Genomic DNA, 14,068 nt, shown 5'->3' with positions numbered 1-14,068 from the left:
CAACTGTGAAACAATTCTATTACACAAATGAGGGAGATAAAAAATATTCCATAATGCTAAAGTGATTTTTTTATATTTCAGAGCCAGCAGAAGGGGTTCCAAGGACAGTAGCAGGAGTCTCAAAGCCATACAACGAGTCTGACGCTAGGAACGTCTCTTTTACTTATACTCTCTGGGTTGGCAGCAATGTCACCGACAACTACACTCTCTACATGGTGGCACCAAGGTATGAAGCCAAAATTAACACAAACCTAATTTGTAAACAAATTCATAACAGTCATGGTGTCCGTCTCGCTAAGCAAAATCAGTAAACTATTATATAAGTAACCATGGAAACAAAGTTTCTTAAAAGTATACCAACTATACATTATGTAGTTACATAACATCACTGTTCTGGCAGAAGACACTAATTCGAAAAAATGACATATTGAGTTAGTTATACCAATATGTTCCTTATTTCAAACTTTACCATCTGGAAACCTTCTTAATAAATAAACAGTCTTTATTTTAAAGTCATCCTTTTAACGATTACTTAGTAAACTCACATGATAGACCATTTCAAACATTTTAACAACTTCAAAGTCAAATTACTCAAAACTAGTATTCTCCAGTTAGTGTGTTTTGCCAGAACAGAGACGAAATTGCTCTAAAACACTGAAGTGTACGTCAAAAAAGATATTGGAAAGTTGGGGAAAACGTTCTTTACGGCGTAAAGTTTACGCCAATGAATATGCCCGCATAATGGTTGGAAAGACGTAGTGGGTGCTAGAAGGAAACATAAGTTACCTACTTGATAAACTATTTTGTTTATTGAACGAATAATTCACAAGATTTAAGAATGTAGCAATCTGTTTTGAATATACATACATATAGGATCTATTTTATGTATGACGTTTATTGTGTTTAGTTTATTAATAATGTGATTGATCGTGAAATTTTACTTATCATAACATAATATGACATGTCCAAAACATATCCCTGCGATCTTACCTTTATTTAAACTGACACCATATACTCATATTATATTATATTACATACATACACACGCATCTGTTACAGGGTAATTATTGTCGTAAAAACCAAATGTTGTTTTAAGGCTTCGCATTTACTTTTGTATTCATAGGTACGTAGATAATAATTTACCTATCTTAAATTAGTAAACATTATGACACATTTCACATAAAGACATGGCGGGGTGTCTGGAATCTTTCAATCAAGGCCGCCCATCGCGTGTAACACATGTAAGTAGTACCTATGCAGTTCATTGTGGGACACTTATTCGTGCGCCGCAGTACGTGAAACATGAGTTCGTATAACATTTTATCAAATGACGAGTTCTTCGTTGAACATTTCACCGTGGAATACATTTGTACGTGTATCTTACAAAATGCGGCGATAATTTGCAAATAGTTCTGTTCCAATTAGATTAACCATAACCTAACCTAACCTAGTAAAGACATCTCATAAAATTCGCCACATGTTATAGCATACTTACAAATATACTCCACGGTGAAATGTTTAACGAAGAACTCGTCATTTGATTAAATGTTACACGAACTCATGTTTCACGTACTGCGGCGCACGAATAAATGCCCTGCGGTGAACTGTTTACGTACAAATTTCCGGATACGGCCCATCGCAGTCTTTTCGAATTACAGAATCAACAGATGATTTGCCGATTTTAATTGAAATGTTATCACTGTCTTTCCAGAAACATCTCCTTCTATCACGTGATGCAGATGGCAGCAGAGCAGGATCCCCGCTTCGAGTTCTCGGCCAGCGAGTGGCCAAACGGTCACTACGTCCATACCCTGGCCGGCTGCCGAGAGGAACCGATGGGCTATCACTACTGGTTACTGTACCGTCTTCCTGAACAGCCCGATCCGGCGTCACCTCCCGGAAACCAGCTCGTGGCGCCAGTCGGTGGGTTACCTGACACTAATGCTAGAAACACATTACCTGTCATGTACCATTACATGTCATCTGACCTCACATGCTAAAATCATCAGCGCATCTATTCTATGCACAAGACTGCTATCGGCCACTATCAACGGGTATCGCGGGTAGTTTATCATATTTATACTTATTGTAACTATTACAACCAACTTATTAATTTATTAGTTTATTTATTTAAAAAAGACACATTGAGCACATCAAATTATTAATTCAAGACATTCACAACATGACATTTAGAATAAAAAGTACAGGTAAATCAAATTAGTAAAGAAAATAAGTAATTTAAAAAAAAAACAACAATAATTATTCAAGAAATATACAAATTAACGCTTTCGCTGCTGAAGAGATGATGAGATTTTAATTGCCCCCTTTAAAATGCACGTTAATTACATCGATCGGCCGCCTAGTCATTACGCGCCGTGTGCGTTTTCCGCGTCCAAAGTATTAAACAATCGCTAAAAATGTCTACATCTCTAGGTAGTTCATTGACCAGCTACACAGCCCTCGGTATTGGTGCTTGGTGAGCTTCAAGAGTATGAAAGGCGAGCATGCCTTAAAGAAAAAAATACTCGTTTGAGAAACTGTCAAAAAGAAAATAATTATATACATTAAAATAAAGATGTCGCAAAAATTTCTTCTGAACACGCTCTAAAACAAGCTTATAGGAAACCTCACAAGAAGGCCAGATAATGGACCCATATTCTTATACTTATTGTAACAATAATTGCAATACCTCAATACATAAATATATGATAAACTAGCCTCGATAGCCGCCGATAGTGGCCGATAGCAGTCTTGTGTATAGAATAGATGCACTGGTAGGTTTAAACCATAGAAGTATTGAAGGTGTTTGGTTTCTTTAAAAGTTTTGAGAATTAATAACATTGTTGATGATTGGGTGATATACATAGTTAATATTTTAAGCAGCATTTCAGCAATTTTAGGCAGTTGATTTAATCATTAGCCTTATAGCACCTGTATATGTGCGTAGATTTATTTGCAGCAATAGTGAGTATTTTAAACTATCGTGACAATAACTGTTTACACGTAAAAGTGCCGACTGTCTCTCCAATCTCATTCTTCAAGAGTAAGCGAGATGCGATCCTGTCATTTTATGGTACTATTTGACAGGTCATAAAAATCTGTTTTTTTACCGGCAGGTTCGCTACTATTGTTCTATTGCGCAGGCGGAGATCGAAAAACCCCAACAGTCGCATGAAAATTTAGAAGCTACCTACCGAACTTTTTTGATTCATGCATGCAATCTTGCAAATTGCATGACAATATGTGTTTACACATGCATTTTCTTGTTATGGCCGTGATTATACGTACTGTCAACAGTAAATCCATGCACGTGTCAACGGGGTGGGGTGTTAGTAACCATTTTGACAGCTTCACTTTCATTTATTTAGGATTTCTTCAACGTCTCTGAACGAAACCATTTTATCCAATTGCTCTGTAAATGAAAAAGAAATATTGTACTTATTAAAATGGTAATTGATGGTTATTCTTCGTTTCACTTTTCAGGTGTCGATGACTTGCTAGTGGAAGAAGGGGAACATTATCTATTCTGGTACAAGAAGCTGTAAGAAAAAAAATTGCTGTCTAATGCGATATAAGTTGGTTTAATTTACAAAAAAAGTACTTTTTATAATGGTGGTGTTTTATGGGGAACGTGTACAATGACGCAATCTTATTGCAGTCATAAAATTCTAAACATTTCTCTTGCAAAGCTGCGCTTCATTAATTTTGCCCATCCTACTAATCTTTATTGTTTCTGGGTAGGTAATAAAATTGTATTTTGTTTATTATCACATATTTAAATTTGGAACAAACTTTTTGTGCTTTTTTTGTAATGGCTGACTAATTTACACTTTTTTATTAAATATTTTATTAAGCCTTTATTTTATATAAACATTTTTTATTAGACGTAATAATGTATTATTAATTTTATTTACAACATTTCACAATATTTAATATAAATCATTTGACTTTATATAATTGAGAAACTAAATAAGTATGCTCCATAAAAGTTACGCGGTCGGTTTATGGCTGTTGAATTTTGCATATTACCCACAAAACTTGAGGGTTTTAGCAACAGATGTCATTCATAAAAGCTCATCTTTTTAATATGTCGGTATGTTAGGAGTCATATGACATCACTCAAGATTACTATATTATTCACAACTAGCAACCCCAAAATAATCACAACGATACGTCCTCTACAAATTGCTTAAGGGCAGGATTGCCCTATGAATGTCAAAAACGAAGAATTTCGGATAAATCAGTGCTTGAATAATGTATACACTTTGTGCTTAAGTAATTTGTATCATTATAATGCCATATCTTTTCTCACCATATTACAATCATTTAATAATCATATGAAATGTTTTTATAGCGCAAAATAGTAATATTTTAAATGCCTTTGTTGTATAATTGGACATTATTCTCAATTTTATAACATTTAAAATAATATTATTTTTCGTATAAAAACATTATATGTGATCATTAAAGATGAATTCATATGATAAGAAAAACTACGGCATCATAAATAAATAACATTCTTAAAAAAAGTATGGATTGCTCAGGCTTAAACCTCTAACTGACCCAAAAATATTCATTTTCAATCGTTATACGGCACTCCTATCTTTAATGCATAATGCTATTCATTTTTTAATTTAATGTTTTTTTATTTCATACTACGCTCTAACGTCAGAATATTTCTATTATAGTTATTAATCATATTATAATATATGTGTATGATTATTATTTAAAATATATAAGTATATAATATTATGTTAAATTATGTTTAATATTGTATAACTTTTTTATATATGAGGCGTCTAATTCCAAAAAGCGATAAGTCCACATATGGTCAAAATCGAGAAAAAAATACGCACGTATTCTTTGTATAATTTTACACAATATGTATTGATCTATAAATTCCAAAACGCGACATAACCCTACAAAAAAAATATTTTAAGTCTCGATTTATTACAAAATGCGCCAAGTCCGTGTTTCATATTATTTAAAGCTTGGTTGATTTCGCGCGTATTTAATTCAACCAATAAGGGCACGTTCAATATTGAAAATGGCGTCTCCCATGCCATAGCATCATAACAGTGCCACGGAAATATGTGCCTTATGCGGCGTAAATTAAAAAGTGAAGTACAAATAACGCTACGTCCAATTTTATTTTGCCTATATTTATTACATTTAAGAGTTTATCGGCTGAAACAAATTGCCATTTGGTTCTAATTTCGACATAGAATACAACGGAAAAAATAATCTCACGTTAAAACAAATAGTTGAAGCTTGAAACATAAAAACGTTGTTTCCCGAAAATATTGAATTGTGGACTTGTCGCTTTTTGTAATTAGACGCCTCATATATTGAAAACTTAAATAGTTGTGTATGTAGTTTGGTTACAATTATTATTAATTTACGTTATTTTTATTTTTTAATTTAAAATTAAATTAAAACATTTTATATTTGTATCAAAAGAAAATGAAAAAAATCGTTTTCATCGGTCCTTAGCATAGGTACTGTTTGAAATTACATGGTGTTAACTCATGTTATTCCACCAGCAGCTTTATTCCAACTTAACCCTCCTTAACACCGAAATCGTTAAAAATCTGGGTAAATGTACTATCTCATATTCTAAAAGATACGTAGCCCGAGATAGCATTAATACAATTTTTTTATGAGCTGTCATTACGTGGAATATTTTCAATAATAACTGAATATTAGCGTTTGACAGTTGGTATCTTGTATGACTTTAGATAGCACACGAGCACAGTGAAAACATAAGTAAAATAAAGTTGTTATCTCTTATTCCAAAAAAATAACATTTTGGTGTTATGGTGTTATGGTGTTAAGTAGACGAAGGAATAAGGTTGCAGATGAATAAAGAAAACAACTGTCATGTTATAAAATGACAGTTGAATTCTTTGTCTTGGTTTAATAAATAAGTAAGTTATTACTATAATTTGATTTTAAGATAATATGTATCTATAATTGGAAAGAAATGCATTAATAATTGTAAAAGGGAGGTATGCCGATTGAAAAATTAAAGGTTTTTTCACTTTTATTGCTATTGTGATCTCGTCAAACTAAAGTATTGTAAATCGTAATGCGTTATATTGTGCCCAAATAAATGATTAGGTACCTATAGGTACTGTTAACTTAGGATACCATTCTGTTAGGTAACACAAATGAAGTCCACGTTTAATTTCAACAAATTAAACACTAGAGTAGCATGACGCAGAACAGTCTAATTATTGTAAAACGTATCACTTGTAATTTTAAACACCGTGAAATCTAATGGTAACACTATTTAGAAGTACCAGTGGGTTTAATCTACTCATGTACAACATTGTCATGGTAATAAAGAGTGGCCAACATCTCAACAGGGCTCATGATAACACAGAACCCTGGACATTAATTATTCGACATGTATATATCCTAAATATTTTCTAAATGACATCCCTACGCCAATCAGAAGTAACAACTGTTGAAACGATATTGTATGTCCAGTTTTTGCTGAAATTGAGTTACCATAATATTATACAAAACGCCCGTCGCAGTAAAAATATTGTACGTCCAAAATAGTATATTTGAGAAGTTATTTTCTCATCATACATACATAATACTATGTCCATTTTTCCTTTGATTTACAATCGATTCGAATGTTTTTAGTTCAATTTTCTCAAAACATACAAAACTGGACGTACAACACCTGTGGAATGACACTGTTCTCTACTCTAAAGAGACTGGCCTGACAATGGTATGTCCACTTGGTTACATGTCAAATGTACTTAAACACTTGTACGTATACATTATGGTCGTAAATATTTATTCAAACAGATGGCAGAATAGCATTGAAACTTGATGACACGTTCTTTGTTCAGAATTTTACCAATAGGTAATTTCTACGCGTTTTAAAAATATCTATGATTGATTTGAGATATGACACTTTATTATAGACAGTAATGTTCCAACTAGACCAAATTTGACATTGATTCGTATCCAATATCTCATAATAATGATAGGTAGGTACTTAAAATTACAGGCGGCCCTCGACTTACGTACGTAATTGGTTCCTGGAAATGTGTACGAATGTTGAATGTACAAGAGTAGAGTAACATAAAAAAAAACATCAAAAAGTGTACTTTAAAATATTTATTTATAAATGGGTATAATAAAGTTAACGAGGCACATTAGAAAACAGGTGTTTTCTTTGTAAACTTGTCAAGAGATAGTTGAATACCATCTTATTTTCTTTGTGGAGAGAGGAGTGACTGTATGGAAACGCACAGTTTTTGCATTATCAACCAAAATCTAAATTTTACGAATTGTACAACATAGCGAATTGTACAAAAGTAGAACGTACAAAAGTCGAAAGCCGTCTGTACCTAATTACTCATCTACTTTTGAATCATTCGGAATTCTTCATGTACTTATATAACATTTTAAAATATACTAAAATTACCGCTCAGTGAAATGCTGCGCGAATATCGTATTATCCAGTCTCAGTGCTATTCTGCTATATGTTATTTGTTCACGGTTATAATGTATACATTTGTTAATGGGGACCCATTAACAAAGGTATCCGGCAAGGTGATACCATTTCACCTAAACTATTCACCGCTGCTCTTGAGGACTTATTTAGGAAACTTGATTGGGAGGAAAAAGGTGTTCCAATAAATGGGGCACACCTCAGTCACCTGCGCTTTGCAGATGATATTGTTATACTCTCACAAGAGCCGAAAGACCTCCAAGGTAGAATGCAAGAACTCGCGGATGTCAGTCAAACGGTCGGTCTAAAGATAAATGTTTTTCGGACCCTGCGATTATCTGCATTTATGGCACCCAACTCGAGCAAGTCAGCAGCTACGTATATCTCGGACAGCAGGTGTCCATAGACGGAAGCATGCACGATGAAATTGCTCGAAGAGCAAAGCTGGGATGGAGTGCTTTCGGATGTCTGAATAGTATCTTCAAGAGTGACCTACCATTATGTCTTTAGCGTAGGGTGTTCAACCAATGTGTGCTACCCGTGCTCACGTATGGCTGCGAGACGTGGACCCTCAACACGAGAGATGTCCAAAGGCTAAGAGTCGCACAGCGAGGCATGGAGAGGTGTATGTTGGGCATCACGCGAAAGGACCGTAAGAGAAACGAATGGGTTAGGAAGCAGACAAGAGTACGCGATGTAATAGACGTTGCCAAACAGCTGAAATGGAGATGGGCGGGGCACATTTCTTGCCGAAAGGACGGCCGCTGGATAAATGCCGTCATCCAGTGGTACTCAAGGGGCACGAAACGGCCACAAGGTCGCCCTAAAAACCGCTGGATTGACGAACTGGTAAAGTTCGGCGGAAATACGTGGCAGCGAATGACACAGGACCGAGAGAGTTGGAGAAAGTTTGGGGAGGCCTTCATCCAGCAGTGGATTGACCCCGGCTGATGATGATGATAATGTATACATACAATTTACCGGACACGTTTCCGCCGTATGAACGATTATAGACCAGTGAATTTTGCGAAGACAGTAATCTAATGGATGTAACCGAGAAATACCCACATTTAGTTAGATGAGAATCGATAACTGCTGTATGTTTTGCGGATAGGGTTGTTGAAGGAAGCCAGAATAAATGTATAATTCATGGTTTAACATACCGCCATATTAAATTACATGACATATTGTACTGTTCGGTACTTCTCGATGGTGTTTCCTATATAAATCATCTTATACTTATCTATTTAATTATTATACTGTTGCAATTCGTAATTCATTATGTACTATTAGGTACAATGTATAATCAACGGCAGTTCCCACAATTTTATATAGGATCTACTTCAATAAATACATCATAATATGTTTTTAAACTCTTGCATGAATAATTAAAACACTTTCTAGTGTCAGGTGTAAATAATCAACATAATTTAGGTGTGTGAAATAGATAAATAATCATATATACCAATCAATAATTAGTTGTAAATTTCCATAATTCTCTTCTATAATATCTAATATGGAATTCTATGTTGAATATCCTAGCAGTGCCGCATTTACAGCTGAATACCTCATGAACAGTTCGATATTCGCTTCAAGAGAACGATCGAAATACCGTAAATATCTGACATGCATTATTATTGCTATTGGCTGACATTAAGGATTAACTTAATGTAACATCGCACACAGCGTGAATCCAATGTTTTTGGTTGAACAAAAATATCTGCTGTCGCATGCAACAAATTTCACTCGACACAGCGAATGTGCAGATACTGCTATTGGTGATCAGCATTGATTTCGGCTTAAGATACATAGACGTACGGTGGTTTTGACTAGCTGCGTGACATCACTGTCCTAGAAGAGAGTTACAACATTGTTGGCAGCGATGTTTTATGGCCATGTTGCAGTCAAAGCAGTGTGACATTCATTTGAATAAAACATGCATAACGATAGCCATAAAATTCAGTTTAAAGAATAATGGAAATAAACAACTCACTGAATTTTGGCATACATGGAACTGTCTAAAGAATTTTACAAATTATAAATGATATTATAATAGCTCTGCCGTAATTTTTGTACGACTCATCACAAAAATATTCAGTGGCGTAAAATAAGCGGCATACTAATATTATCTGCCATTTTCTTTTATGCCGAAGGAATACTTTAAAACAGAGGGGGGCAAACTTTTTGGATGGAGGGCCAAATTCAAGAATTCAAAATGATCGGCGGGCCGCAAGTAAAATACCATTTTTAGATATACACTATTTATTATCACGAAAAATAAACATTACGAAAAAAATAATGAGAAGAACTAAACTGTTGTACATTTTTTAACATTTTTTTAAAATTCAGGTGTTAATTTTGTAGTTGATATTCTCAAAACTGCGTGTAAATGGGCATCGGAGATATTTGATCGTAAAGAATTTTTATTGAGGTTCATGATCGAAAATGTTTGTTCACATATATAGGTTGATCCAAAAATAACGAACATTTTTCTTTCATAATCTTTAAGTTGGTCGAATTTGTCTGAATTAAGGGCATTGTAAAATTTGGAGATTTCTTCACGACGATGCAATTCTCTTAAATAAGTGTCACACTGCTGATCAGTAATCTCAAGTTGTAGCTCTGTCGGTACACTATCAATATCTATTGAAAATGTCTAAACTTGTCTCAATTTTTTGGAAGTCACCACATTTTGTGAAAAATCGTCATTAATAATTTTACCATATTCTTCAAATTTATATTCTGGTATATTCAGCAACTTCAAAGTTGGAAAGTGGTCCACGTTGTTATTCAATATTTGTCGAAGGAATAGCTTGAGTTTAAATAGAAATCCATTCAAACTTTTTACCATATCATGGGCATATATTTTTTTCCTTGCAACGCGGAGTTAAAAGTATTTAAATGTGTCACGATGTTCAACGTAGAAAATAGTGGTTACATAGTGTGAGACGAGACGCAAGGAAGACCTACTGAGATAATACATATATGAAACAACAAATTCTTCAAATTTTAATCTGTTGTCAATATTTTCAAAAAAATATATAAAAAGTTATTCGTAATCAGAAGTACAATTAATGATGGCGGGCCGCAAAAAAATACCCGGCGGGCCGCAGTTTGCCCCCCCCCCCCCCTGCTTTAAAAGTATCTTTATTACAAAATAACTTTTTGAGATGAGTCATCATAAAGCTAACGGCAGTATAATGTAACTAGAAGTGTTTATAAAATACCAAATCAAATAATACTTGAACCACACCTAATTATATTATGTATTACAGAATATTAATTCATTAAATTGTTTTTATTTATTAACACTTCCGTAACTGTAATGCCACCTTAGGTTACCCACCACAATAAACTGCAAATATTTCAGTAAATACACACTTTGTCATCTTCATATTTTGGCTATTCCAACAATCATCAATATTATATCTAATTAAAATGTTATTATTTTCAAAATCGACAGCATTATCCAATAAATACATAATAATTGATAGATATCTGTCAGATTTCATGTATCTGTCATAAATTATAAATGCACCTCGCATTCCTTTACGAACAAAAGTGATAGATCTAAAAGTATAAGAGAACAAGAGAGACATGATAAATAAATATGAAAATAAGGTGTGAGAGCTGTACGAATGTATAGATATACTTGTATGATTATAATTTAGCTTCCATGCCGTTTTGATAATTTGACAATGCATTTATAGATAAAACAAAATTGCAAATATTGATGATGAAAGCATTTTCCTTTTACTTAGTGTTATACCCCGTTGACACGTGCATGGATTTAAAGTGGACAGTAATAAAAAGTACGGGTAAACACGTATTATCTTGCAGTTGGTACGATTGCGTGCATGATCAAACAAGATTGGAAGATTCCAAATTTTCCAGTGACAGTAAAATAATCACGATCATGCGCCTGAGCAGTAGAACGATAATGCTGAAACTGCGGTAAAAAAACGAACTACTACATTTAGGTTAACCGATTTTCACTACAAGCTGTCAAAATTAGTACTACAAAATGATAACATCGCGCTTCGCTTACTCTTGAATAATGAGATTGGAGAGACAGTCAGTACTTTTACATGTAAACAGTTATTGTCATGATTATTTAAAATGCGCACTATTGTCTCCAATAAATCCATGCATGTGTACAGGCGCTATAATATTGTCAATCTCGTATGGTAACCTAAGGTGACTTCACCGAAACGGACAGAATTCACTAGCATCGTTAATCGAAAGTTAAATCCATTTATAACATTCTCATAATCTGATATATTATTATCCAAAGTATTTAAAATATTTAGATTCAGTTGCTCATTAAACATTGAATCAACACTCAATGTTAAATTGAATATCACGTAAATAATAGGAATTGTTGAAAACTAATCATTTAGAAATAATAACAGTTAACATTTTAAGGTATAATAAAATTAATAATATTTGATTAAGATAATATTGTGAAGTAAAATGATAATATAATATAATAAACTGTATGTTTTTTTTTTAATGAATGTTAACAATATTTACTGTGAATTAGTGAATCACTTTTAAAATGTTACTTTAACGTATGGTGTGAAGTGAGTCGGGTTATATAAAAAAAAATGTAGGTTATTAGGCATTTTTTAATTCATAATACTTGTCCATTTTGGGTGTAGAATATTATTACAATAAAATGTTATACATTAATATAAAACATTCCGACACGAGAACCATGTAATTTGCATAGTCACCACTATGTTCGAGTAGACACAATTAGTGTGCGTGAACAAGCATTCAGGTATGTCCACACCTAGATACATCATGGATTTAATATGTCTTATATCATTGTTTCAATGTAACAAGGTTGTATGTATCATTTAAAAAAAGTTGCGGTATATGAGATTTATACAAAGTTATTGAATTAACCTTCTTCTATAGAGACGGAGCCTAAATGTATGAAATTGAAGCAAAAAAGGACCACTGGTCCACGTGTGACATTACGTCGCTGTAGGATTGGTTTCCTGAATAGACCAAATGTTCAGGAGACGAAAAACAAATTTCATAATCCTATATTTAAATACATGGAGATATTTAAATTGTTATTTTTACAGCATATGAATGATGTATTCATCACCATTACAAAGTAATTTAAAGAAAGGGATGGTTCTAGTCCAATTAGATACAAAAAAACATTCTGCATTAAAAAGTCGATTTCGACAAAAACGGATATTCGGCTAACCAATCCTATAGTGACAATTAGTTACAAGTGATTTTGCATTGCACATTCATTTGCAGAGAATTTCACACTACTGCTATGACATTTATTTGCCAATTTGCAGGGCATATAAAAAGACAATACTTACGTCTCGAGTGGATAAATAGCTAATAATACTATAAACTTACTTCACCCTGTCACACCCCAGCATTGGGGCATAGGGAAACCTCAAATTTGTGCCACCTCCATCAGTCCCCTGTCAACTCTTGTGCCTCCCACAATGTCAGACCACCTACAGCGCTTAGATCACTTTTGTAGCACCGCTGCAAAACAAGAGAGGGCTGGTTACGGGTTATGGCACAACCCTTGAAGTTGGCATGGCATCTAACCAATCTTAATATTTATGGAGTATACCAACTTAACCATACTTCATGCACTTGCAAAATAATTTCAAATGTCATAATCGAAATAATAAAAAAGAACTACTATAAAAAGTCCAAACTCTTTGGTTTTATAATAATATGGACCTCAATAAAACATAAATATTGACATTGCCGGTGGGCGCCACTCGAGAAACGTATTGCATTTTTATCTGATTCTCCCACAAATATAGGAAAAATCCCTAGCCTGTGTTGTCAAAAATTAATAATCAATAACATAATTCATAGTACATATACAATCATTTTTACAACGCTTCAAAGAAAGGGTAACATACAACCTTGTGACATTGATTGCGTGATATAGAGGGTTGACTAAAATATTGTGTTTTTATGTTATTTGAAACTATGAACGTTATAAAAAAATAATATTCATTGATTTATACATATCTCTCGCTGTACGTACATGACGCATTGATTTTTTTTAAATAATATGCTTGATTAATAATTGCAAAAAGCAGAATATCGAACTGTCTAATAGATTCTTTAAAGACTGGTGTTCTGGAATAGAAGTAATAATACAGAACGATGGCTACTAACTCTTCAAATTCTTAATTTCTAAACCTTCTTTGTGCAAATTGACAAAGTAGAAACATGGTTAAATCTTGCCAAAAGATTTTGTACTTACAATAAAGGGAATGAAACATATTAATCACTCCGAGTTGGAGCAAAGGAGTTTTAAAAGACTTTTTACATTGAATGTTAGCCATACGCTTAACCCGTCATCTATTTGCTCTGAATCAAAGTCAAGTTGGAAAAACAACATGTGAATTTGAGTCAGATGCGGTACTGTAACCCGTGAGCTATGAAGATTAGTATTCTACCACGTATCTACTGCGACGTGACAACATTGTAATGGATTATTCCAATTTAAATTCATGTCTAAAAGTACTTTTGGTAACAAAAGCAAACTTAGAAGATTTGGAAAGTAAAGCCACATTCTTGTGGAAAGTCAGT

The 14,068-nt window shown here is 33.5% G+C and overlaps 1 protein-coding gene and 1 long non-coding RNA gene across 2 annotated transcripts in view; one reads left to right on the top strand and one right to left on the bottom strand.

The window, feature by feature from the left end:
• LOC147069434 (uncharacterized protein CG3556) overlaps window positions 1-3,678 on the top strand; it is a 144,212-nt gene extending 140,534 nt beyond the window's left edge. Inside the window, exons 8-10 of the mRNA XM_085950127.1 lie at window positions 82-226; window positions 1,712-1,923; window positions 3,484-3,678. Of these exons, the coding sequence (XP_085806253.1) occupies window positions 82-226; window positions 1,712-1,923; window positions 3,484-3,545 (419 nt within the window). The 3' untranslated portion in view covers window positions 3,546-3,678. The remainder of the gene's footprint in view (window positions 1-81; window positions 227-1,711; window positions 1,924-3,483) is intronic.
• Window positions 785-9,380, bottom strand: LOC147069433 (uncharacterized). The gene is made up of 4 exons (XR_015071136.1): window positions 9,087-9,380; window positions 3,289-3,412; window positions 1,594-1,944; window positions 785-1,274 (listed from the first exon to the last, which is right to left on the bottom strand). It is a non-coding gene; the product is annotated as an uncharacterized LOC147069433 (long non-coding RNA).
• Between the last annotated feature and the right edge of the window lie 4,688 nt (window positions 9,381-14,068).

This window comes from Rhyacophila brunnea, unplaced genomic scaffold, assembly GCF_057557595.1.
Source record: "Rhyacophila brunnea isolate RB1 unplaced genomic scaffold, BYU_Rbru_1.0 scaffold_23, whole genome shotgun sequence".
Classification (NCBI taxonomy): domain Eukaryota; kingdom Metazoa; phylum Arthropoda; class Insecta; order Trichoptera; family Rhyacophilidae; genus Rhyacophila; species Rhyacophila brunnea.
This window is presented reverse-complemented; position numbering and strand designations above follow the sequence as displayed.